At 36.6% G+C, this 27,767-nt stretch overlaps 1 protein-coding gene across 2 annotated transcripts in view; it reads left to right on the top strand.

Annotated features, from left to right (window-relative positions):
* Positions 1-27,767, top strand: part of LOC114025749 (inversin-like) — a 223,771-nt gene that overhangs the window by 5,474 nt on the left and 190,530 nt on the right. For both annotated transcript variants that reach the window (XM_027839236.1, XM_027839238.1), the window contains exon 2: positions 4,610-4,736. In XM_027839236.1, coding sequence (XP_027695037.1) covers positions 4,631-4,736 — 106 coding nt within the window. In that variant the 5' untranslated portion in view covers positions 4,610-4,630. The remainder of the gene's footprint in view (positions 1-4,609; positions 4,737-27,767) is intronic.

Here is a 27,767-nt window from a genome sequence, read left to right on the forward strand (position 1 = left end):
TGAATATAGATGCAAAAATTTTTAACAAAATATTAGCAAATAGATTACAGCAACTTATCACAAGAATAATACACTATGACCAGGTAGGATTTATCCCAGGAATGCAGGGCTGATTCAACATTAGGAAAACTATCAGCATAATTGAGCATATCAACACCAAAACTAACAGAAACCACATGATCATCTCAATAGATGCAGAAAAAGCTTTTGACAAAATACAACACACATTCCTATTAAAAACACTAGAAAGCATAACTATAAATGGAGTCTTCCTTAAAATAATAAATAGCATCTATCTAAAACCTTCGGCAAGCATAATATGTAATGGGGACAAGCTAGAAGCATTTCCAGTAAGATCGGGGGTGAAACAAGGATGTCCGTTATCACCACTGTTATTCAATATTGTACTGGAAACGTTAGCTTTAGCAATAAGAGAAGAAAAAAAAATTGAAGGTCTTTGAATAGTCAAAGAATAAACAAAGCTATCACTCTTTGCAGATGACATGATGATGTATTTAGAGAATCCTAGAGAATCAAGTTAAAAACTACTTGAAATAATAAACAACTTTAGCAAAGTTGCAGGCTATAAAATAAAGCCACGTAAATCATCAGCATTTCTATATATTACCAACAAAGCCCAACAGCAAGAGATAGAAAGAGAAATTCCATTTAAACTTACTGTAGACATTATAAAATATTTAGGAGTCTACCTCCCAAAACAAACCCGGGAACTTTATGAACACAATTACAAAACACTTTTTACACAAATAAAGTCAGATCTAAATAATTGGAAAAACATCAGTTGCTCATGGGTAGGCCAAGCTAATATAATAAAAATGACAATTCTACCTAAGCTAATTTACTTATTCAGTGCCATACCAATCAAACTACTCAAAAATTATTTTATAAAGTTAGAAAAAATAATAACAAGATTCATTTGGAAGAACAAAAGGTCCAGAATGTCAAGGGAACTAATGAAAAGAAATGTAGGGGAAGGTGGCCTAGCAATTCCAGATCTTAAATTGTATTATAAAGCAGCAATCATCAAAACTGCTTGGTACTGGCTGAGGAATAGAGTGGTGGATCAGTGGAATAGGTTAAATATCCACGACACAGTAGTCAATGACTATAGTAATCTATTATTTGATAAACCCAAAGACCCCAGCTTCTGGGATAAGAACCCACTCTTTGAAAAAAACTGCTGAAAAAACTGGAAAAGAGTATGGCAGAAACTACGCATAGACCAAAATCTCACACCATATACCAAAATAAAGTCAAAATGGATTCATGATTTAGATATAAAGGCTGATACTATAAGCAAACTGGGAGAGCAAGGAATAGTTTACCTATCAGATCTATGGAGAACAGAAGAATTCATGACCAAACAGGAGATAGAGAACATTACGAAAAGCAAAATGGATAATTTTGATTACATTAAATTGAAAAGGTTTTGCACAAACAAAGCCAGTGCAACTAAGATTAGAAGGAAGGTAGAAAATTGGGAAAGAATTTTTACAACCAGTGTCTCTGATAAGGTTCTCATTTCTAAAATATATAGAGAATTAAGTCAAATTTATAAGAATATAAGCCATTCCCCAATTGATAAATGGTCAAAGGATATGAACAGACAGTTCTCAGATGAAGAAATTAAAGCCATCTATAGTCATATGAAAAAATGCTCTAAATCACTATTGATTAGAGAAATGCAAATCAAAACAACTCTGAGGTGCCACAACATACCTATCAGATTGGCCAACATGACAAAACAGGAAAATGATAGATGTTGGAGAAGATGCGAGAAAATTGGAACACTAATGCATTGTTGGTGGAGTTGTGAAATGATCCAACCATTTTGGAGAGCAATTTGGAGCTATGCCCAAAGAGCTATAAAAATGTGCATACCCTTTGACCCAGCAATAGCACTTCTAGGGCTGTATCCCAAAGAGATCATACAAATGGGGAAAGGACTCACATGTACAAAATTATTCATAGCCACTCTTTTTGTGGTGGCAGAGAATTGGAAATTGAGAGGATGCTCATCAACTGGGGAATGGTTGAGCAAGTTGTGGTTTATAAATGTAATGGATACTATTGTGCTATAAGAAATAATGAACAGGCTGACTTCAAAAAACCCAGAAAGACTTGTATGGTCTGGTGCTGAGTGAAGTGAGCAGAGCCAAGAGAATGTTGTACACGATAATAGCCATTTTGTGTGATGACTAATATTGATAAACTTAACCTTTCCCAGCAATACAGGGATCTAAGGCATCTACAGAGGCCTCATGATGGAAAATGCTATCCGCATCCAAAGAAAGAACTAGGGAAGTTGAATTGCTATATTTTTTCTCTTCTGTTGAGTTTTGTTTCCTCTTTCTGATGGTTCCTCCTATTGGTTTTAATTTTTACTTACAATATCACTAATATGAAAATATGTTTAATAGGAATGTAAATGTATAGCCTATATCAGATTGTGCGCCATCTTGGGGAGGGTGGTAGGGAGGAAGGGGGAGAAAAATTTTAAACTCAAAAGCATTTGGAAGTGATTATTGATACATCAAAATAAATTAATAAAAAATTTTAAAATAAATAAATAAATCCATCAACATAAGTGCCTTATTAACTTCTTTGTATAACACATTGGAAATTGAAATGTTAAAATTTGGTAGTTTTTCTGTTACTAATATGAAAATAGATTGTTGTAAAAATACTGATAAATTTATTCCATTTTCTCCTATTTGTTGTTTTCTTGCCATTTTCACCAGTGAATTCCCTTGGTGTGATTTGGCTCTATTTGGAGGCACCTCAAGCTTTCTACAGACTTGATGTCATTTCTACTGCTTTTCATGATTTTATAAAGTGATACTGGTAATCTTCTGCTGTTCTCCTCTGTAGGTTTTATAAATGAGTTTATATTTCAAACTGATGTTACCCTTCCTTGGCTATCATGTCTCCCCATTTGGCCAGGAGATAAAGTATTTACTGATTAAGGCAGTTTCTGAACTCTTTTGATCTTATTATGGTGATTTCATTATATCAATTAAACTTGGGTGGTGATAAGACCAATATCTTTGCCTTTTTTCACTTCCCATTTTACAGCTTCTCTGAATAACCAGGTTGAATTTATTGAAATTGTTGGCAGTATCTTCCTTCTTTCCTTACCTTTGTCATTTTTTTTTGTAATTTAATTGTGATTTTTTTTTACCTTTGATCAAACTAACTAGCAGTTCAATTGTATTTAAGTCCAGTCCAACTGATTCTAGTATAACTCCCAGAGTAGAAACCAGATGTTTCCTATCTGTTAAGATTTAATTTCATTTTGTGTGTAATTATTTTTCCCAGTGTTCATCATATTTAATGCCTTTGATTTCTCCTGGAATAAAGTGCAGTCATAGTCTTCTGGGTATTCTACAGGTCTTTGGCCTCTGCTTTTTCTGAAAACTGAGCTATATTTGCTAACATACCTTTTCCATGCCCACCCTCCCATTGATATACTCCCATTGAGTATAAAAAGGTATATGGTGACTTTGTTGGAAGATCTTGTCAGGTTCTTAATAGAATTTTTCTGCTTATCTACTAATAAAGGAGTTCTTAACCTGAGGTCCATGAACTTGTTTGGTTTTTGTTAATATTTTGACAACTATGTTTTAATGTAATATTTCCTTTGTGATCATATAGATGTGATTTATTATATATATTTACTAACAGTATTCTGAGAAGGGGTCCAGAGGCTTGACCAGACTCTCCAAAGTGGTCCATAACAAGAAAAGGTTTAGAACACCGGCTCTAACAGATGTTGGTGCATTAGCTACAGTTATCCTCATAGGTCATCTTTTTGTTTATGCTTATTAAGAGCACTGCAAGATAAGAATACCAAGTAGCCCATGAAACTATGTTTCTTAATGCCTTTAGGCATATAATTAAACCAACTCTTCCAATTCCTTTGTTTGCCTTGCCTATGAAAACCAGTAAGCTCTACTTTAACTACAGCTTCCTTTTGTCTTCTGGTCTTGTTTGTTGCAATTCAGTTCTTAAGATAAAGCTCTAACTACAGTTTCTTTTTGTGTAGTCCAATATTTCTAGGGGTCTAAAATCTGATTCCTAGTCTGGCCTACCCCCTTTTCCATTACTCCAGTAGGACCTTCTCCCACTGCCTCTGCCCAACCACCACTCTCCCCCCACAAGATTCAAGACCCTTTTTATTTATATTTTCTTTGTTATGATCATGGGTTGCCATAGTCAAAGAATTCATTATTTAACAACTAACTTATTGGTAAAGAATGTCTGCATACTTAGCTAAATTGGTTATGGGACATCAGACTCGATCTTTCACTGAAACTGTGTTTGAAACCTTATGCCTGAGCTTATGGTGCACTTGAGAGTTCAATGTAATCTCCATACCAACAGGGTAGTATTTCATAACTAGGGAAAAATTTTTTTAGTGTGAGCATTTTTATAAATGGAAAGGATAAATTTTTTGAATAAAGCTAAAAGAATGACTTATGATGACATATGTTATCTATCTATTTCATAGAGATGATAAGAATGAAAGAGGAAGTGGTGTGAGAAACTCTTTTGTATTACATTAATTACATTTTCTCAATTGATTCAGGTTGCATAGGCTCAGAAAACTATGAACACTTCAGAGAGCTGGGTCCTAAGTGGTTCCTCATTAGCATCCCAAGTTCATGCTGCTGCTGTTAATGGAGATAAGGGTGCTCTCCAAAAGCTGATGGCAGGTAAGCATGCTTTTTGAAGTCAGAAAACTTAAAATATAGTTTGGGGAAACTTTTACTTCCTTGTTTTAGAATGTGGGGTTTTTTTATCTCAATTTGAATTTGCAAAGAGTTACTCATTTTAGTAGGAATTGTCCTTTTAGCAAATTATATTTTGTTCAAAGTCTAAAACTTTTCAAAATGAAAAAGTAGGAAGGTTACCTAAAATGGGTTATTTTAAAATAATCATTTGTGTAAGATTGCCGTTAAAAATTAGAGCTACATGAAAATAGAATGAATCAATGCCCACCCAGGAGTTGAAATAAACAGGAAGGGCTTTTAAAAATAGAGTATTTATGAAGCAAGAGAAATGTTAGTAAAATCATGGTGGATGAGAGTTATGGGTTCAGTTCCAGCCTCAGACACTTACTAGCTGTGTGACCCTGGCTAACTCATTTAAGCTCTGTCTCAGTTTTCTCATCTTTAAAATAGGGATAATTATAGCTCCTATCTCCTAGGAGCTACCTGTGAGGGTAAAATGAGATAACATTTATAAAGAACTTTACATATCTTACAGAGCTATGTAAATGCTTGCCATTATGAACCACTTTCCAAAGTCTAATTTAATAAGAAAACTAGAGGTGACATAGAAAATAAAGGATTAAGGCCGAATAATCGAAATTATAGATTAGATGAAATGTGGCTAAAAATTCAATATTCAATAAATATTAGTCACCTACTGTGTCTAAGTCACTATGTTAGTCACTAGGGATACAGAGACACACAAAACAGGCCCTATTCTCCAGGAATTTACATTCTATTGGGCAGTGTGGGGAGGTGGACAGAGTGCTGAACTTAACCTGAGTTTTAACTCTGACCTTTCCACCTGATACTTTGGGACCGTGGACAATCTCCTAGCCTTCCCGGGCCTGTTTTCTCAGGTATCAGTGCGGGTGGGAGCAGAGAGGAAGTGCTAACCCAGCTGACCCCAATTCTGGAGCTGTGATTTAGGATCCTGTGTTGGTGTTAGCCACACCAAACACATAGGTTAGTAAAAATGCAAAGTAATTTGTGGAGGAAGTACGGCTGGCAGTACCAGCTGAGCAGAATAGAAAGGTCTTTTTTTGTAGCAGGTACTACATGAAAATGAGTCAGTCACAGGGGAACATACATGCCTGACTGAACTTGGTCACACACCTTAAGTTTTAAAGTATCTCATCTTTGAAAATAAGAGAGCACTCAAAGTAAATGAAAATAAAGAAGAAAAAATAAAAAGTATAATTACTGCTTTCACAAGGTCATTGTAGTGATCCTGATAATTATCCCCTGGTTACTTTTAACTTTAATCCCTGGTAATAGAAAGCAAGATTGTAGTAGAAAGAGAGTTGGACCTGGGGTTGAATTATGAACGTCACACTTTTTAGCTCCACTGTGACTTTGTGCATGCTCTCTTTGAGAATCCATTTCCTCATCCTTAAAATAGAGGTAATATTTGCAACCTCAAAAGGTTATTGTGAGGAAAGTATTTGGTAAATCTGAAAGAGCTACATAAATATACCACCATAATAAAGGTTAAACATCCAAATGTTATAATGATCAGTTAGCCTTCAACAGTATCTTCAAGGGACCCAGACTGTTTATTTTCATAATGTTTTCATGAGATAAGTAGTGAATGTGATTTTTAAAACATATACCTGTTCATAATTCTTAATCCCTTTTGTTGCCTAGTAATTATTGTTGTACTATGCAGTAATCCAAAATAAAAAGAAATTCAGAACTCTAAGAGTCAAAGAAGAAAGGTGGCAAAAGTTAGGTTATATTGTTTGTTATTAGCATAATTAGTATATGTTTAAGTGAGACCTAAAATTAATGACCACATAAAATGATTACCGTACCCAATTATAAAATACTTTTTACCAACAAGTCTATCTGTTGAACCTTGATTTGTTACCTTAAACATCAGTGGAAAATTGTCCTAAACCTAGAAACCTTAAAGAAAATAAATATGTAACATACTGTGCTGATTTGTGTACTTTAAAGAGCACATATGTGATATATTAATTTTTTAAATGATGATGGTATAAACTAAAATAATTATAAATCATTGGTGTCATGTAATTTTATAGTTTATGTTCCTAATATTGTTAATAAACTGTATAAGTATAGAAAATCAAGTTAACATTAATACTTCTGAAAATGGAAGAAAAACCATGTCAAATTCTTACTTTTTTCTGTAATTTTCATTATGACCCTCTTTGGGAATTTTGAGGAAATAGAAATAGTTCAAGCAACATCATTAATCATCCTCAATTACTTATGTTTTTTCACATTAACATCAGTTGTGTTTTTTAAAAGGAATGCTTTTCTTTTTTATTAAATTAATTTATTTTGATTTATCAACAATCACTTCCATAAGCTTTTGAGTTTTAAATTTTTCTCCCCTTCTCTCCCCAAGACGGCACACAATCTGATGTAGCTATACATATACAAGAATACTTTTCTTTAAGAAAAAGATTTAAACAAATGAAAATTGTTTCATAAGGTATTAGCAAGTACAACACCTCTAGTTTCTGAGGTATAAATGTGAAAACTGAAATAACTAAATTAAAATCTAATGATTTGATAAATAATTAGGTACCTACTCTATATAAGGAATTGTTCCAAGCCAATAGAGATCACAGATTTAGATTGCGAGCTAGAAGAGATCCTTAGATAAGCCCAGATTCCTTATCATAAAGGTGAAAGACATTATTCCTTCTGACTGGAGAGATTATAGAAGATTTCACGGATGAGGCGATAGCTGAACTCAGCCTTGGAGGAGGAGGATTTCTGTAGATATAGAGTCTGTTCCAGGAATAAGAAATTTCATATGTAAAAGTTAAGAAGATTTACATGTAATTGGGGAAAAATAAAATACTAAATTAAAAAAAAAAGCTAAGAAGGTGAAGACAAGTCAAGAGTAGGGAACAAAACAAAAAAAACAAAAAAACTCTGGGACAGAGAATAGAGAATGGGAGGACATGTGTGAAATAAAGCTGAAAAGATAGGTAGGAGTCTTAAATGCCAGGCTGCTTGTGAAGAATTCACAAATCTAAAAAGCATTCATCTGCTAAACTTTTTGAGCTTTACTTATATTAATATGATTATCTTTCTGCAACCCTTATTTTATGAATTACACATTTTCTAACATAATTTTTGTGAATAGATCTTTGCACTAGACCTCCACTTTAATACTAACCAGAGTTGATTTTTATTCCTACACTATAGCATCTATTCAGAGATGACATACTGATGATAACCCTTTTTATAGCAATATCAATAGAGACTGTAAAGTCAATATCACCTTTCACAAAATCGTGTGGAGGCATATGAAAGTAAACATTACAACAGTCCTGGCTATTGAATGGGCAGTATTAAAAATGCTTTCACGTTTAGTTTCATTAATGAAAGAAGGAACGCAATTTTTTTTTAATTTATGTCCTTGATTTGAAGGAATTGGATTTAGTCAAGGGAGAAAAGTTCTCTCTAACACTTACATTGATACAGTGGATCTATGATCTCATCAGTGTGGGATTTAACCCATATGTTATCAAATCAAATCCGATTTATACCCTGTCATGCACAACCCTTGTCCATATCCTCCCTTAAATCTTCCACAGGGCTTCCTTCTAGATCTAGAGGGCCTTCATCTAGATAACTCGACATTGCATAAAAACTAAGAAATCATGATACAGGGAGAATACATCTGTCCAATGATAATACCTTAAGATGCTTCTTTTGAACAATTATTGGTTGGTTCTCTGTTAAACCCTTATCAAGTCAACAGTACTCTACTTTATTGCCCTTTAGAGTGACCTGAAACTTTAATTCTTTGTAAATTGTAATGTGCTGTGACTTGAAATTATACAGGAAGAATAATCACCAGAAGAAATATTGATATTAAGAAGATAGATTTCAGAGAGAAGGTTGGGGTCAATAAAAATACTACTCAGTTTCTCAAAGATAGTCTAGCTCACCGTCTTCTTCGGTCCTTGTCCCAATTTATTGTCTATTCATGGTGTCCATCCACGCTATATGTACTTATGCTCCAGTCCATACAACTATATGTCATAGCTTGGACAGTAGGCATTCTTTATCCACTTGGTTTTTCATGTATTGGATAACTAAGCCAAATCGTTGAGTGATTTATAGATCTTATTTAGGAGATTCTGAATTATTCTGGGGTTTGATGGAGTCAGCAGTGTCATCTACAAATAGGAGCATCTAGAAGATTCATCCACAGGGAATCCTCTTTCATTTGCACTCTGTGTTAGGCATCCCCTATGATAGTGGCATGGTAGTGATTCTTTCCATGTTTTTTTTCTTCCTTTGACATTAATAGTCATAGGTCACAAAACAAATTTATCTTTATTATTACATCTTTCAAAGAATTTTGTAAAAATTTGACATATTCACAGAATACCACCTTGTTAGGTGAGAGCCTGTAAAGTGGTATTTTGCTTTGCCAAATCAAAGGTCTTTTTTTATAGTCAACAATAAGCACAGTGAGATCTCATGTTCTTTGAATCTGTCTTTCAATTCTGACATAAAGATATAGTATGCTATAGAATATCATTTAAAATTCCTGCTATTCCCTTCTCATACCTTCATCAAGGATGCCTTAAAACATGTGTAGATTATTGTAATGAAGATTTTTAGAAATGATAGTCATATAGATCAGTAATTGTTGCTATTTTCTCAGTTGCGTGGGGTAATAGTAAGATCTATGGTTTTTTTCCAAGCCTTTGATTACCCATCTCTCTTTCAGATCTCTTGAAACTTGATCCCTCAACTCACTTAAAAATTTTGTTTCCAGCAGGGACCTCCTCTCTGTATATTTGATCTAGTCCAGGGGTCAGCAAACTATGGTTCACTTCCCTATCTGACCTACTACCTGTTTTTGTATGGCATATGAGCTAAGAATATCTTTTACATTCTTTTGTTCTGTTTTGTTTTGGTGAGACAGTTGGGGTTAAGTGACTTGTGCAGAGTCACATAGCTTACAACGATTACGTGTCTGAGGCTGGATTTGAACTCAAGTCCCCCTGACTCCAAACTGTTCACTGTGCCAACTTGCTGCCCCATGGCTTTTACATTCTTAAGTACAATAAAACTTTATTTAAAAATGTAAAGGCCATTTTTGCCCTGCAGGCCTTACAAAAATAGGCAGTGTGTTAGGGTTTGCTGGCCTGACTTTACTGCTGGCTGATGCCTGGACTTTAGTTTTTCTGCTCTTCCCAACTCTGTTTTCTTTAGAATAGATTTTGACATTAAAATCCAGTTGTGGTGGAAGAAGAGTCTATTATAGAAATCTTGATAGACTTTATGATTTGTTGATTTTTCATTGTCCTTCCATTTACATCTTAAAATGCCTGGGATGCCCTGACTTAATTGGATCTCTTGCCACACTTTTTATAAACTTATTTTTTCCTCCATGCTTTCCACTGTTTCATGAAATAATACTGCTAATAATTATTTTCTGCCATCTCTTTCCATAAGATTTTGCAAATGCGTCTCTATTACAAATAGTGGTGCCCCTAGATTCCTATCTTTGCTTGGCATGGAGATCATTGATCTTTTCACGGAAGCAATTGGTTTACCTCTATTAGATTCCTTTAAAAATGTATATACCTGGGCAAATCACTTAACCTTTCAGCACCTCAGGCAACTCTCTAAGACTAAAATGCAGAAGAGTTGAGAATTTGTAAAGACTTTTGTCACCAGAAATTCCATACCTTGATGAAAATACGTGTCTGAAACAATAACAAAAAATGGTGACAGTCTATGTCAGTGTTTATTCTGTTATCCATTTCTCTCTTTTTTTATGTCAACAGCTTATCTAAATTCTTTGCATTCAAATTGTTAACCCTATTTTCTTCTCATTTTTGTTCTAGTTTTGTATTGATGTTGATGTTTATTTTAAACAAGTTGATTTTGTAAGATAGGTGATTTGGAATCAACACTCACATCAATAATCAGTCATTTCTTGTCTGTTAAAATATTATCAGTTTCATTTTCCTGTGATCTTATTTGGTGCTTGCCTTATCTCTCAACTCTCTTCTTAAAGACAAATATTTGTGATATATAAGTGCAAGACTTCTAATGAGCCTTTGACCTTTCTTGTTCCTCACTCTTGAACCTTGTTTTCCAACATATTTTTGATATCCTTTGCATTGAAGTTACCAAGTATTAATGGATATGTTGATTTCATTTGAAGTACCTTAACATTTTTATTTTCTCTCCTTCTTCACTAACAGTGGATGTTGGTATATAAGTTACAGTTTTCTTCATAGTGGTTTTTTTTTGCATATGCTTATGAGCATTGAGTATAAATTCTTCATGAAATGTTGTAATGATGTTTTTTGCTGCCATTAGATGTAAAATAAAATTAATTTCATTATCTCTTCTACTTGCCTTTCCAAGATGAACCCTATGATTCATCTCTCCATTTAACTGTAACTTCATCTGTTCTCTTCATTTCATTTATTGCAAGACTATCAAGAGTGATATAATTTTGTTCCTTCAGCAATATGTCAATTTGCTGGTCACTAGACAAGTCTCTCACATTTAGAGTACTAATAATTAATGTTTAAAGATGATCCTAAAAACGTGTGATTGTTAACTACACCTACCCTGTTTTTCATCATTCTGCCACTATCATTACAGAAATAAAAGAAGATTAAGATTGTTTCTTAGATTGCCATGGACAAAGAATCCATTGCCAAGTGACCATCCTATCCATGTAATGCCTCCGTACCTAATGTGGTCCTCAAAAAGCAGACAGTCTCTGGCTTAAACCTCTCTAAAAAGGCTCTTCAATAGCTTTCATTCTGCTGGCATAGCCTTTAAGAATTTTTAAGAACTCCATACCATAATGAGGCATCAGAGTAGCTCTTGGTGCCCTAACACTTAAAGATGTTGTTTTCCTGAAATTCTTTATTTATGTGTAAGGTAATAGGTGAAAAAACTTTTAATATTATAAGAAAAGGGTAATCCATAGATTAAGGAACTTATTATTTTAGAGATGAGTATATTCTTGGAATTGAATGTAGCAAGATTTGAATTTACAGCCAGTAATCCAGGCTCTTGCACTAACACCCTATTCCAGTGTTCCATTGTGGTTTAGAGGTAGGCCTGGATTCTCAAAGTCTGTATCACAGAAACACAAGCAGGCCTTTTTTAGCTATAAAACTTTCATGTATGTAGAGAAACTCATTTGTAGCCAAAGGAACAGCCTTGCTAAGTTTGGAAAGACTTATCATCATCAGGCTGGCCACCATGGGATGATTTCTGTCCCCCTCCCCCACCCCCAATTCAAGCAAAGAATGGGCTGTGGTCTGTTTTCTTCTCCACTGATGAAGTCAATTACAGTGCAGGTTCAGTCATTCATATAAGTAGTATATTTGATAATTAGCTTTTACATGGAACTTAAACTGCCTTATACTTGTAATTCTGCAAAGAAAAGTGTATATCCTGTTATTTGACCAATTATTTTTAAACAAGATCCTTAAAGATAGAAAACACAAACCAGTCAAGTCATGATATAAATTGGTGGATTTAATTTTAAACTGTTCTCCTTGGTTTCTTACCTTCTTACCTGATTCTTAACATATTTGTTCTGGTACCTTATTTTTAATAGGAATTTTTCTACTGGCTTTGGTTGTCAATGATACTTTTGCTGTCATAGTTCCCAAGTTTTGTATTCTTCTGCAATTAACTCCTATTTCTTCTTAAACTTGCATGTATTTTAAGTGTACTTTTATTTAACCTTTATGTTTTATCTCAAAATGTATGCTGTGTTTCACTTTTCTAGACTGTGGCATGTCACAACGGATGAAGCATTTTGTCTGGATTCAGCTTTGCTCACTAACCACTCAGTGAATTCATTCGTTTTAGTATCTTCTGACTCCCCTGCTCTGTCTCCATGGAGAAGTATGTCAATGATAGTGTGGTATGTGACTCCATGGAAACAGATGTGTCCATCTCTACAGACCTGACTGATTAAATCAAATACCTTCTGTGCTGCACATTGTCATGGAAGAGGATTGAAGAAGTATTCCCTGAAAAAGACATGTTTTAGTGGCAACTCTGAGTATTTAATATAATATGGTAGATTCCTTTTGTAACAGATTCAGATCTACTATATTCTAGATTATGTTCTCTAAAACTTCATCCAGTCAATCCTGACATAATATAGTGATTCAGTAAGTGAGATATTAGTTCTTTATCCCAACATCATCATTGTAAAGGTGCCCTACTTAATATTTTCAAGATGTTTTACAATCAAGTTATTAATCCTTCCATCCTCACTATGAAATCAATCAGTGTTTATTTTTGTACTTGGAAAATGATGACACTGAGATACAAAGTTTGAGTGAATGCCATAAACATAATTGGGAACACATTTTAGTTTAAATGATATAGTCTAATACTATCTATGTTACAGAACAGTCCTCTGGCAAGAAATATCTCAAGAGAAACAATGTGATTCTTTAGAAAATTCTTTTATGTTTCAATTTTATCATCAGTTGTATATATCATTAAGTAGTGCCAGTTTGTTAAATATTTTTATCTTGAAAAGAACTTGAGATTTCATTAGCTCTTTTTCAGAATTATATTTGCATGAAATCCTTTGCTCTGTTGAGTAAATCCTACCTACCTATGTTTTCTTGTCTATGCTGTTGCCCTTTCCTTCCAATTCTATTGACAGCTAGAGATGTTCTACAGGTAGCCCATTGTAGGAATTTTACTCCAGTGACTTGCTGGAGATTTATCACTTAGGTAGAATTTCAATTTATAGTCACATTTGCAATATAAAATACATTAAAAATTTCTATAGATCATTTTATAAAAATAATAAAAACAATAAATCCATTTGGTGTATACTCAGTCATACTATAATTATTACTGATATCTTTGGTGGTGGTTGTTTTTTGTGGAATGAGGACTAAAAATCGGTATCTTTTTCTTCTTTTGGGATGTTAGCTCCTAAAATTCCTTTTGTCAACATGCATAAAATGCTCTGTAGCATTTTAGCCCATCCCCTAAATTTGGTGACTAGGTAAGGGAGTGGGAGGAGTGGTCAGCAGAAGTGGGAAAATGGGAGACCCATTTCAGGTATTTTTCCTCATTATCCAAAAGCTTACTTGAAAAATACAAAGATTATCAAGTGCTTTGTAAATTCTGAGGCCCACAGTATATACACTGTAAAGGAGAGAAGAAACAGCATCTTACTTAGAAAAAGGTAATTCAGTCCAAACTCTTGGATGATAAGGTAAGTGGTTATCCAGGTGATCTCCATGAATATTCACAGGCTACAAAGATTACACTTACCTCGAAGCTGAGAAATCTACCAATCAGACCCAACTAGTAAGTAATACATTATGAATATATCAGGGTTGTAAACCTAGACATTGGAAGTTTCAAAAGCTCTCACCATTTTATGCCTGCTTCAGGACTGCCATATAAATCTGTAAGATGATAAAATGATGAATCTTCTTACTGGTGAGCATTTCAAGAGTAGTGCCTTTGTCTCATTGTTTCCTCACAGTACTTTAAGCGGGAACTTCATAAATGTCTGTTTTTTTAGATGTCAATGATTTGAGAACTAAATTTTTATCAGCCTGTTTTATGGGTTACTTTTACCAAATGCATTCATCTGCCAGGGGCCAGCCTTTTTGTGAGGAATTTCTCTAAGCTTTGCTAGGCGAATCCTCAGACAGTTGTCACAGAGCCTGTCACCCACTAACACTTGAACCCTTCCCAGCTTAGTAGAACCTGCCAGAGCTTGTGCCAACATAACTTTCAAAAACTCAAGGACATATATGTAATAAGACATTAAAACAAATGCAGGTGGTGCAGCTAGATAGAGTAGTGGATAGAGCACTGGCCTCGGACTCAGGAAGACCAAAGTTCAAATCCAGCCTCAGACACTTAATAGCTGTGTAACCCTAGGCAAGTCACTTAACCAAGATTGCCTCTTCTCCCCCCCCCAAAAAAAATGCAGTTGTAGTTTTCTTTTCCTCTTGTACCTGCTGTTCTCCCTGGCTCAAACACTCTGCTGCTACTTAAGCAATGCAAAGTTTTTTTTGTGATGATAGACTAATATGTTGTGTCTTGGTTTAAGTCTTCATTGGTACCAACTACAGTAGTTATAATAAAAATTAGCTTTCATCCTAGCCACAGGTAAGGAAGGGCTTATACAAATATTCAGGGGGGGGGCAGAGAGGAATAATTAATATGTGAAAGCTTATAAGCATTAGGACATATCTTTTATTACCAGAGAAAAGGAGTAGAGAGTGAGTAATGAGACTAAGACATTATGAAGGTAAAGGAAGAGAGCTGAGGAGCTCGTGTCATGTCTCAGTATTGTTAGTCATTTTGGAGGCTAGGTCATCTATTGCAAGTAGGGAGATGGGGCTATAAATTTGTAAAAGTCACCTTGGAGAATGAAATAAGAAATTGATACAGTCAGAGTAGAATTGTCAAGTAGCATCAGTGCCAAGCTTAAGGCAGATAATTATTAATTTATTACCAATTATTGTGAATTTGTAATGCATGAAATCAGGTCACTTTTTTGTGACTTTCTCTAATGGTGCCAGAAGCAAAGAAATCAAGTGGTGGGGATCTCCCAGGGATAAATATACATCAGGAGAACAAATGATTCTAAGATAGTAGCTATGAAAATTACAGCCTCAGACTATATGGTCAAGACTGGATACCAACACAAGTGAAGACAGAATGAAGGAAGTGGATTGAAGAATAGGAATGGGTCAAGGGACCTGAAATCATGATGAAAGCAAAATATATGACTAGTTATGAGAGAAAAGATTATGGCCCTCCCTAGATGTTGAAGGTGGTAGAATTCCTTGAAATAGTGAAGTCTAAGGTGTGTCCAAGTTGCATCTGGGGAGGATGAGAAAATGCAGAAGTGAACTTGGAAGGAAACTAGGGATCCCAAGAGAGAGGTGACAGGGAGTATATTCCAGGCATAAGGGACAACCTGTCTAATGGCATACAGAAAGATAAGAGCTCTGTGTGAATGACAGCAAGAATGTCAGCTTGTGGTGGAGTGTGTGAATTGGAATAATGAAAAATAAATCTGGAAAAGTATATGGGAGCTGAGTTTTGATGAACTTTAAATGCCCAACAATAGAGTTTGTATTTGATCCTAAACTATAGGCAAGAGGAAGCCAATGGAATTTTTTTGAGCCAGGTGAGTGACATAATCAGACCTATACTTAAAGAAAATCACTTGCAGCTGGGTAGAAGATGATTGGCAAGAAGAGATGAGTCAAGGAGACCAGTTGGTAAACTACTGCTGTAGTCAAGCTTAGAGGCAACTAACACCTGAACCAGGGTGGTGTCTTTGTAAGGAAAGGAGAGGGTGCAAGACATGCGGTAATAGTAGAACTGGTAAATAGGGCTTGGCAATTGATTGATTGTCTTTGTGGGGTGAAGGAGAGTAAAGAGTCAAGAGTGCTAACTCTACTTTTGAATCTGAGTAACTAGAAGGCCTTGATAAATACAGGGAAGTTCAGGAGAGAGGAGGGTTTGCGGAGTGGTGAATTTGAAATGTTTTTAGGCTGTCCAATTTCAAATGTGCATTAGATAGTTAAGGAGAAAGACTAAGACTAGCTATATCTGTGTAGAGATTTTCAAGTTCTCTGCACAGAGATGATTGAACCCATGAGGTTGCCAAGAGAGAAAGTATAGAACAGTGGTTTCATACTCAAATAGAAACAAATCTCTTATGGTGGCATATTGACTTAGAAAAGCACAAATGAACATTATGTTGTATTGAATTTTTACTTATTTTGTTAAACATTTCCCAATTACATTTTAATCTGGTTCCAGCTGCACTCTAACTGCAAGTTTGACCCCTCTGGTGTCAAAAAGAGGGGACAAGATAGAGCTTTAAGATACATTCACAATCATGGGATGAGATATGGTTGATGATCTAGCAAAGGAGACTGGAAAGGGAGGTCGGAAAACAGAAAGAGCAATATCATGGAATGCCTGAACACAATTGTTTATAAGATTAGACATAAATTCTCAAACCATAAGTTCTGCCATCCAGGGACAGCCACTTACATGGAACTGCATATACATATTGAGGCACTATCCTACTCCTGTGTGGACCCCAAAGCCTCTGTTTTTTCTGGCCTAATTGGCACTTCTCTAGCTCAACATATAATTGCTGTGTCCAGAGTTGTGCCAACAATGTCCATGTTAGCTGAATCAGAAAAGATCAAACTATCATTCATATAAATTATCACTCCTTAGTCAAATAAGTCTTAGAGCAGGAGTTCTTAACCTTTTTTGTGTCATGGGCCCCTGTGGTCATCTGACAAAGTCTATGGATCCCTTCTCAGAATAATGTGCTTAAATACTTGAAAGAAACAATCCAATTTCAGTTAAAGATTTATAAAAATGAAGTTTATGGACCCCTAAAATCTATCCCTAGACCCCTCAAAGATCCATAGACTTCAAATTAAAGAATTTCATGAAATGTCAGAATGTGGTTGATATATTGCACAGATCAAATAGCATTACCAGATGCTTATACCAGTACCCCACTATATCCATACTGTGCTCCTCTTGGCCTCCACCTCCATCTAGAACTGAATAGCCCACCCTGTGACCCCAGCTCTGCCTGGTCTCAGGACCACAATGGCACATGCACTCTAGCCTCCAACTCAATCTCAATCCCCCCTCTCCCTCCATACCCTTTTTGAACTCTAGCTCTGAGAAGGGTAATCCAGTCAATACTACCAATCCTAGTAAAGACGTGTCAATGTCTTTTGCTCCCATTACCATTCATTCTAATTTCCCTGCCAAAAAGCTAACACTCTCCTATATGTGTTTTCTTTTCCTATTAGAATTTAAATTGCTCACTACGTATCCATGTGAAACCAAGTTTAATTCAGTTTAATAAATATTTGTTAAGCTACTTACTTTGTGCCAGGCACAGAGGTAGATGTGTTTACGAAGACAAAAATAAAACAGGAGAAATGGATATGCAGATAAGAAAATATAATACTATACATGCATATGTAAAATTATATATATATATGTACACATACACATCCACATCCACATCCATTCCCTGCTTTAATGGATCCTCCCACTGAGACCATTTGTGGGAGTGGGCACTAGCAACCAGAGGGAAGAGGTCTGTTGAGGTCCATGAAGTTGTCAATAGTGTCTCTATCTCTATCCAGAGTACTTAATAGTCAAGTTCTCTAGTCAAATCAAGGGGTGAGAGTGAAGGTTATTGTTCCATCATTCAAAAGTTATGTCCCACTCTGTGACCCCATGGACCATAGCACACTAGGCCCTTCTGTCTCCAGAAGTCTCTCCAGGCTCATGTTTGTTGCTTCCATGACACTATCTATCCATCTCCTTCTCTGCCATGCCCTTCTCCTTTTGCCTTTAATCTTTCCCAACATCAGGGTTTGTTTTTTTTTTTTTTCAGTGGGTCCTGTCTTCTCATTATGTGGCCAAAGTATTTAAGCCTCAGTATTTGTCCTTCCAAAAAATAGTCTGAATTAATTTCTTTTAAGTATTGCCTGATTTGGTCTCCTTGCTATCCAAGGGACTCCGAAAAGTCTTCTCCATTCAAAGTCTTCTCTATTCAAAGGCTCTCAGCTCAAGAATGGGAGTCGGGGTAGGAGCCCAAAAGTTGGCTGAAAAACTAAAGAGGACTGATCCCATTTACACGGGGTCAAGCTGATTTCTTCTGGAAGATTACTCTCATTCTACATGAGTTAAAAATAAAGGTGACATTGTAGGCAAATTGGTGGAACAAGGAAGAAATTACCTATCAAATCTATGGATAGGAGAATCGTTCATGACCAAACAAGAGAGATTCATAGGAGACAAAATGGATGATTGTGATTATATAAAATTTAAAAAGTTTTGGCACAAACAAAACCAATGCAGCTAAAATTAGAAGGAAAGCAAGACACTGGGAGAACAATCTTTGGGGCAGGTTTCTCAGATTAGGTCCCGTTTCTAAGATATATAGGGAATTGAGTCAAGTTTACAGTAGTAAGAGCCACTCCGCAATTAATAAATGGTGAAAGACATGCATAGGAAGTTTTTAGATCCAAGCTATTAATAGCCATATGGGTTAAAATGCTCTAAATCACTAATAATTAGAGAAATGCCAGTAAAACAACTCTGAGGTACCACTTTACACCCATCAAATTGGTTAAGATAATAAAAAAGGAAAACTAACCAGCTCATTCTAAAAAGCAATTTGGAATTATGACGAAAAAGCTATTAAACTGTATATAGCTTTTGACCCAGCGATATGCTGTGAGATCTGTACCGTAAAGAGATTGTAAAAAGTGAATATCCATATGTACTCAAATTTTATAGCAGCTCTTTTTATGGTAGCAAAGAACTGGAAACAGGGGATGCTCATTAATTGGGGAATGGCTAAACAAATTATGGTGTATGAATATGATGGAATACTATTACTATTACACTGTAAGAAATGATAAAGGAGATCCTTTTAAAAAAAAACCTGGAAAGACTTGTACAAATGGATGTAAAGTGAAGTGAGCAGATTCAGGAGAACAATTTATCCAATAACAACAATATTGTAAAGATAATGAGTTCTGAAAAACTTCTTATCTCTGATCAACCCAATGATCAACCACAGCTCCAAAGAACTCATGATGAAACATTCTATCCACCCCCAGTTAGAGAACTGATGGACTCAGAGTACAAATTGAAGAATATTTTCTTTCTTTCTTTTTCTTTTTGGAAGTGGCTAATGCAAAACTTTGCTTTGTAATTTGTCATGGATTTTGTTTTTCTTGCCTTCTCAATAGGTTTAGGAAGGGGGAGGAGGGAAGGAGAGTAAAATAAAATTTAATTTAAAGTTAATTTTAAAAAAAGATTACCCCCTCGGAATTTATTTTTATCAGGTCATTTAAATGCATTTGTTAGGTATTTCACCTCTGTGTATGTATCTTTCTATACTCCCATTGGGTGGGGCAGGAGTGGCATTTTCCAATTGCTCTCACCCTTGCCCCACTTGCCAGGCTGCCCATTACAATCTCCATGAGGTTACTCCAACCTTCCATCCTGGTGTTTCACTGGTAGTTTACTTCGTAAAGTTTCAGTTATTCCATCGCATGAATTGGGGCTGCAGAAGGAGAGAAGAAATGAAAGGAGAGGCTTACCAAAACTTGTATTCTAAAGGGCAGACAACGTGACTGAAGCCTGGATCTGAGCTTGACCTGGAAATTTTCCTCAAAGGCAGGCAACGGTGTGGAAAAAAGTTGAGCTATCACAGCCAAATCAGGCTCCTTTATTAAAATTACTATCTGTGGCCTGAGAAAGGAAAATCCAGGTGCAACATAGGAGGGGCAAAGCTCTATGGGGTACAGGGCATCTGAGAAAAAAACCTAAAATGCTATAGTATTTTTGTTGTTGTTTTTTTGTGAGGCAATCGGGGTTAAGTGACTTGCCCAAGGTCACACAGCTAATAAGTGTTAAGTGTTTGGTCTAGAGGCCAGATTTGAACTCAGGTCCATCCTGACTTCAGGGCCGGTGCTCTATCCACCATGCCACCTAGCTGCCCCGTTAGTATTTTTTTTAATACCTATTTACCCAGGGATTGCTGGAAACCACCTGCTTTTCAAGACCACCATGGCCCCACAGAGTTAAAAGGCCCCAGCTGGCACTGACTTTGAGAAAGGAACTTGGTAATGGTCAACAGACACCTAGAGGGCTATTAACTGAATAGCCATCAACTGTTTTTCACCATTGAGCCCCCCCCCCCCAAAAAAATAAGCCTTCACTTCCTAACTTAGGAGAGATTTAGGTTAATCATGAAAACTTTAACCATCATAAGCATAGTTAGAGTGGAATATGCAACTCTAAGAGTATGTTTGTAGAATTTACTATGCAAATAGGATGAAAATTTAAAGTGGTTTCATTGTCTTGCCAGGGGGCATGAAGATGAACCAGTGAATGAGAAAGCATTCATTAAGTGATTACTGAGTAGTGGCACTGTGCTGGGCACTATGCTAAGCACCGTGGATACACACCATCCCTGCTTTTAAGTTTATAATTGGAGAAGACTACAGATAGAGAGGAGGGGTGGGCAGAGGAGTATGAAAAAGGCAATGGGATGGCAGACAAAGGATCAAGATGTCCAAACACAGCTATTGTCCACTTACTTGGAAATCAGAGGTATGCATAAAGGCTGTGTAGGTGTGCCTCACTCAGAAAGTACAAAAAACTGTGACTTTTAGCTTTAAGTTCAAGTCCTTTGGTCTATTCTGGTTTTCTGACCCTTATCCTGACTTTGGACTATTGATTCTGCCCATTCTCTCTGAGCCTGTGACTCACTGTGCCTCATCCAGTTACCACACAATATGTGGACCCAGCCCTTTTTTGCCTTTGGTCCTTCCCACACTGTTTAACAAACAGGTAAGTGATGTTTTTTGCCTTCTGTCTCAGCCCTGCTTACACTCTGTCACTCCCTGCTCTTTCATCTTGAGTTTCCATTCTCTTTTCTGTCTTTGATCTTTCACAAATCCAGACTGTATCTTGCTCTAACCATCCTTTTCCACTAGATCTTGGTCTCCAGATTTCTGCCAAACTGTAGAAAACTCCCTGCTGCCTCATTCTTCCAGTCCATCTGTTGTCCTTATACCCTCAGATCTGACAAGAGCTAAGAGAAATTAAACCAGGGCTAAAGTAACTTTGAGTTTGGATATGAATATATACTTTCAGGCCTCTGTTTTAGGAACTTTTAAAATATCATAAGCAGTGCCCAGTGTAAGAATGAGGCATACTGCAGAAGTTTATTTGTACATTGTTTGAAACTTGAAAGCTCCCAATAGAAATAAAGATGAAACTGGTAGTAAAATTCACCGGATAGTGCGTCCAAAACTTATTTAACTCATAACTCATATTTAATCTTTTAAGGCTAATGATTTTATTGTATAGAGAATTCTAGGAAAAGAAACTCCTGCTACTAATGCTGCTGAGCACCTACCCTGCAGGGTCTTCTATATTTGCCTAGGGCAGTGAGAAGTTAAGTGACTCAGTGACCTGAGTTTGGTATGTAGTGGATGGGTGCTGGACTGAGGAAAACCTCCTTGTGATTCCTACCTCAGTCTCACTGGCTGTGTGACTTTGGGCAAATCAATCAATTTTTCTCGACCTCAGCTCTTTCATCTGTAGAATGTACCACACAAAGTTGGTATGAAGATCAAATGAGAATGCATATAAAGTACTTTGCAAAACTTAAAGCACTACATAAGGTTAGTTGTTTCATAGACACTACATAGGAAGATGGCATAGTATAGTGGAAGGGTGGGGAACCTGGGGTATCAAGGCCACATGTGGCCTGGAGGCTGCAGGTTCTCCATCCCTAGTATAGTGGGCAAAGAGGTGGGTGCCCTTAGAATGAAAAAGACCTAGATTTGGGGCATCTAGGTGGCACAGTGGATAGAATACCACCCCTGGAGTCAGGAAAACCTGAGTTGAGATGCAGCCTCTGACACTTACTAGCTATGTGATCCTGGGCAAGTCGCTTACCCTTGAATGCCTTCCATGCTCACCCCCCCAAAAAAAACCCCACAACAAACCTAGATTCGAGCCCTACCTATGATAACGTTCTGACTGTATGACCTTGGGCAAGTCTCTAAAACTGCAAGGTTATAGAAATGTGGCAGATCTGCATTGATAGTAAGCATTCCCTCATCAGGGATGCCTTAAACCAGCTGTTGTGTGGTTCATGAATCCCTGGAGGTCTCCAAGACCCTTTCAAGGGGTTGACAAGGTCCAGATGGTTTTCATAATACTGAGATGTTATTTGCCTACTAAGATATTGCTCCCTTTTCAAACTACATATGTGTAAGGCCAGATTTTATTCCTATGCTTTAGCAGATATAAGAATCTAGCTGTCTTCTATTAAATCAGACATTAAAGAGATTTGCACAAATGTGTGAAACAATGTCACTCATTACTAATTTTTTTCTTTTGAAAAATGGTTACTTGTCATAAAAAATGTAACTTGTGATGGGTTTCTTGTTGCTTTTAAATTAATCAATCAATAAACACTTATCAAGCACCTACTATGTACCAGGCACTGTGCTAAAGATAACAAAAAAGCCACAAGATAGTCCCTGCCCTCAAGGAGTTTGCAATCGAACAGAAGAAACAACATGCAAACAAGTATATACAGAGTAAGCCATGCACTGGATAAATAGGAAATAACTAACAGAGGGATATAAGGAAAAGCTTCATGGAAAGAGTCTTTTGCTTTTCTGGAGATCTTCAAAAGGAAGCTTTTCAGTTTTTTTTTTTTCCCTAGTCACATCTGACTCCTTGTGACCCCATTTTGGGGTTTTCTTGGCAAAGATGCTGGGAGTGGTTTGCCATTTCCTTCTCCAGCTCATTTTATAGATGATGAAACTGAAGCCAACTGGGTTAAGTGACTTGCCCAGGATCACACAACTATTAAGTATTTGAGGCCAGATTTGATCTCGGGAAGATGAGTCTGCCTGACTCCAGGCCCCTAGCCGTCACCTATCTGCCGTCAAGTGGAAGCTGGCTGACCATGTTCAGGATATGTTATAAAAAGGATTCCTGTTGAAGTACAAGTTAAACTAGATGACCTCTTGAAGTTCTTCCCAGCTCCGAGAATCCAAGGCACTTCTAACACAAGCATTTCTTGACAATGTGCTATGTGCAAACTACTATGCTAGGCGCTAAGGATATGAAGGTCAAAAAAAAAAACCCAGTATTTACACACAGACACTTAAATACAAGACATTTGAAGAGGGAGAAGCTGTCTAGAGGAACTTTGCAGAAAACGAAGTTCACTTTGGGCTTTGAGGACGCAAGGCCTGTGGCGTGACGTACAATCTCGGTGTATCTTTGAGGAAAGGGAAATGAGTTCTGCGAGTGAGGGAGATCTAACTGTTCAGGTAACGGAGGAGTCGGAACACTGACCAGTGACAGGACAGGATGAATGTGGGCAACAAGCAGCAGAGTGGGTAAGAATGAAGAGGTTAACTTGGGCAATAGGGCAATGTCCAGAAGAAAGGTTAGGAACCATAGACATAACTTTAGAACTGGAAAGAATCTTTTTAGTTCAACCCCTTTGTTTTAAAGATAAAAAAAGTCAAAACCTAAAACTTGGAAATTATGTTATTACCCAAGATCACATAGGTGGTAATAGTAAATCTCAAAGTCAGGATTTGAACTGAGTTATTCTGACTCCAAATTTGGTATTTATTCCAGTGCACTGGAATCCTTACCAGTTGCTTTTGGGAAGATTCTGAGGTCAAACCAGCTAAGCAAATGAATCCTTTACTGAGACAATTACTTATATGCAAGGGATCTTGTTATGTCAGATGTTTATCAGTCAAGGACTACCAAGCCATACACAGCCTTGGAAGCTACAGGGAACTGAGTGACTTATTAATGGTCTCTTTTTGTCACTTGGTCAAGCATTATCTTTCATAACCTCTTCAACTTTAGTAACTCTAGTTGTAATTCTGTTTAGGGATATTGGATTTATAACCATGTTTATATGATACATTCTGTATTATAGAAAACTTTTCTCACAAGAACTCTGTGAGGCAGGTATTACAGGTTTTCTGATCACCATTTTATGGATTAGGAGACTAAGACCACAATAACATGGTTTATATGTGGTTGTACCTGGATTAAAAATATTGTAATTCATGTAATACCTATTTTATACATAAGAGAAATCACTTTCTTGTATTTTTTATCATGATTCTCATATTATTCTTTTTTGTTACATCATCATAGGATATCAGCTCAGAACCAAATTCTACAATAACAGCCTTTTTAACAACAAAATCTAACAGTACATATAAGCATTTATCATTGTCCTGGGGGGGGGGTACATGTACATATGTAACCCCACTTGTCTATCACATGTATGTATATACACACACACACCTATAGGTGTATGTATATGTAGCTAGACATACATACACCCATAGGTGTATATGTATAAATATGTGTCTGTATTCAGATAGACATACACCCATAGGTGTATACGGATATAGATAGACAAATATACACCACCAGGGAGAGGAAATCAAATCCTTTTCTGCTAAATCATAAGGTTTTCATCAGGACAAAATTGTTTCTTTAACCTAACCATCCTGTGGAAATGCATACAAAATATGGTATTATTTTTTACCAGACAATTTGTTTGTTTCCTGTAACACTATTAAAGCTGGCAAAACCAGCTTCCCAGTGACATGATACAAATGCCATGACAAGTATTTGGTTAACACACACTATCATCATATAAAGTAAGCTGTTTGGTACCCTGTTGTCCTTTAAAATTTACCTCCGTATTCACAAGGTTAAGAAATCAACAGGCATTTATCAAGTGCCTACTATGTGCCAGGCATTGTGCTGAGCATCAGGTGTACAAAGAAAGGCAAAAGCAGCCCCTGCTCTCAAGGAGCTTGCAGTCTAATGGGAAATAAAGCATGTGCCCATCCAGGGGAACTGTTGAAAAATTGGATGCAGTGTATCCTTTAGATAAAATTACTAGGTCTGAATTGTCACCTAAAAGAGATGCATTTCTGAGGAACCTGCAAATTACAAATGCCACCAATTTTCACATACAGTTCACATACCACACAAATATAAAAATATAAAATGCAAAACCTATAAAATTCCAATGTTGTAGGGAGGCCTATTGTAATAAAGCCTCCTTAAATGGAGGTTTTACTATGTAATTCTGAAATATATAAACAGAAAGATAATATCAATTTAAACTAGTGTACATATTTCATTTCCTTAAAAAAAATAATATATCATTTTAATATTGAATTGATTAAAATCAAGACCTTCCATTAGTGTGAAATGGTGCTCATTCAGACACAACTAGAAACGGCTGAACGATAAAAATATTGATATAAATGCTAAACAAACATTAAGTGAGCACACAGCACTGTGCTAGGTCGTCAAGAAGATAAAATGTTATATAAAATATCTCTGCTTTCATGAAGCTTATAGTCTACAAGGGGGATAAAGCACATAGACAGCTGGAGTACACAATATTACAATACAGAATTACAAAACATTCTATGGGAAATTAGCAAAGGAAGGGCATTGGGTGAGGAGAAGGGGACCCTCAAGGAAGGCTTCCAAGAGAAAGTGCCCCTCCATCTAGATTTTTTTAGGGGTAGAGCTTCTGCTACATATGGAGCAGCTACATGATGCAGTGGATAGAGCACTGGGCTTGGAATTGAGAGGACTCCTTATTAAAGCAGTAAATAAATGACTTGCTGTGACTACTGCTATAAATATTATTAATGATGAGGGTAGACATGAAAAAGAATCTGATTAAATGAGGTCAGGTCATGAGTTTAAGTATGGCCTCAAACACTAGCTGTTTGACCTTGCGCAAGTCACTTAACCCCATTTGCCTCAGTTCTTCATGTGTAAAAATGAGCTGGAGAAGGAAATGGCAAACCACTCTAGTGTATTTGCCAAGAAAACCCCCAAAATAGGGTCACAGAGAGTTGGACACAACTGAACAATGACAACGTCTGCTACATATGGTGTATTTAAAACAATCTAGGTATCTCCATTACAAGTTGGTTTATACCAAACATAAGATTTTTAGTAACTGATAACCTATCATTAACAAAAGAATTATTTTAAGAGCCTGAACTCTCAATTTCTGATAATTAAATTTAATTGTAATTCTGTTAACTTTTTATTTAACTTCAGTATAATTTTCCTTAGAAGTTCCTTTATTTACTTTAGTTTCTGTACCTACAACACGTATGAATTTTTCCGGGACTTGATGCTAATGCAAACTCCTATGCAGACTCTTGGGCAGCTGGCAAATAGTGATTTTATGCCTGGCAGAAACCACACCTCTTTTAACAAAAGCTTGCTGGGCAGGAAGCTGGCAACATGCCTGGGCAGAGAGGAATGTGAATAAGAAGAAGAGTAGCAGGAATTATAGAACTGAAAAAAGGTGGTGACTGGTGACTCCTTCAAAAGAAGTGATGTCTGTCGAAAGAAAGCACTAAAGCCTATCGGTGGTGATTTGGTGATCCAGCTGCTTGTTTTGTTCACTGCATCAAGTTATCAGTGAGAATGGTAGTGGACTCTGGGTAGAAAGTTTGCCAGATCTTGGGGATTAGGGAGCTTTGTGCCCTGCCTCTTGCCAGTCTTCCTGTTACTGTTGACTCTTTCCTAAGAGGGCAGGGATCCACAAGTTGGCATCCTGTTTATCTTCATCTCTGTGGATTGCTTGCAGGTGGCAACTGGGGACCTAGCCTCATTTGATCAGATTCTTCTTCATGTCTGTACTCATTAATAATAATATTAACAGTAGTAGTAGCCACAACCACAACAGCAGTCATCTATATCCTGCTTTAAGAACTGACAAACTGATTTATGTGTTAGGGCAGGGACTGGCCAATGAGGGTCCCGTCCTTCAAGCAGGAATAATTTGCTCTGCCTCGTGCCAAACTACCTAAATCCTTTGCTTGCAGCCATGGATGATGGACAGCCCCGCCCTCCTCTCTAAAAGCCCCACTGCCCCTCAGAGTACCCCCAGAACCATGAGGGAAATCTCTGACTAGCCACAACCTAGGGAGCTGACTTGCCAGTGTCGGTGGAAATGGCTCTGCTACCACCAAACTCGTCTCCACAAATATTGTGTGTTCAAATCTGCATATTGATCCAGGTGAGGAGATAAATAAAGGCTTCCTCCATCCAGAGGTTCACAGCATGTCTTTCCTCTAGTGCCATCAGGAAAAAGGGCCTTTCTCCTTAATATGGACTGCCCATGAAGGATTTTCAATTCATGTAAAAACAAGAAAGAATGGACCATTCATGCTCAAAAATAGTTGTGAAGATTCAACAAAATCTTTCTTCAGTTGCCACCAATTCATAGAATATCTGCTCATACTCTGAAGCCAGGAAATGGCATAGATATTTATCTCCTCAGGGCATCCTAGATTCTCA

The sequence above is a fragment of the Vombatus ursinus genome, unplaced genomic scaffold (assembly GCF_900497805.2).
Source record: "Vombatus ursinus unplaced genomic scaffold, bare-nosed wombat genome assembly UNPS02014832.1, whole genome shotgun sequence".
NCBI classification, from domain to species: Eukaryota; Metazoa; Chordata; class Mammalia; order Diprotodontia; family Vombatidae; genus Vombatus; species Vombatus ursinus.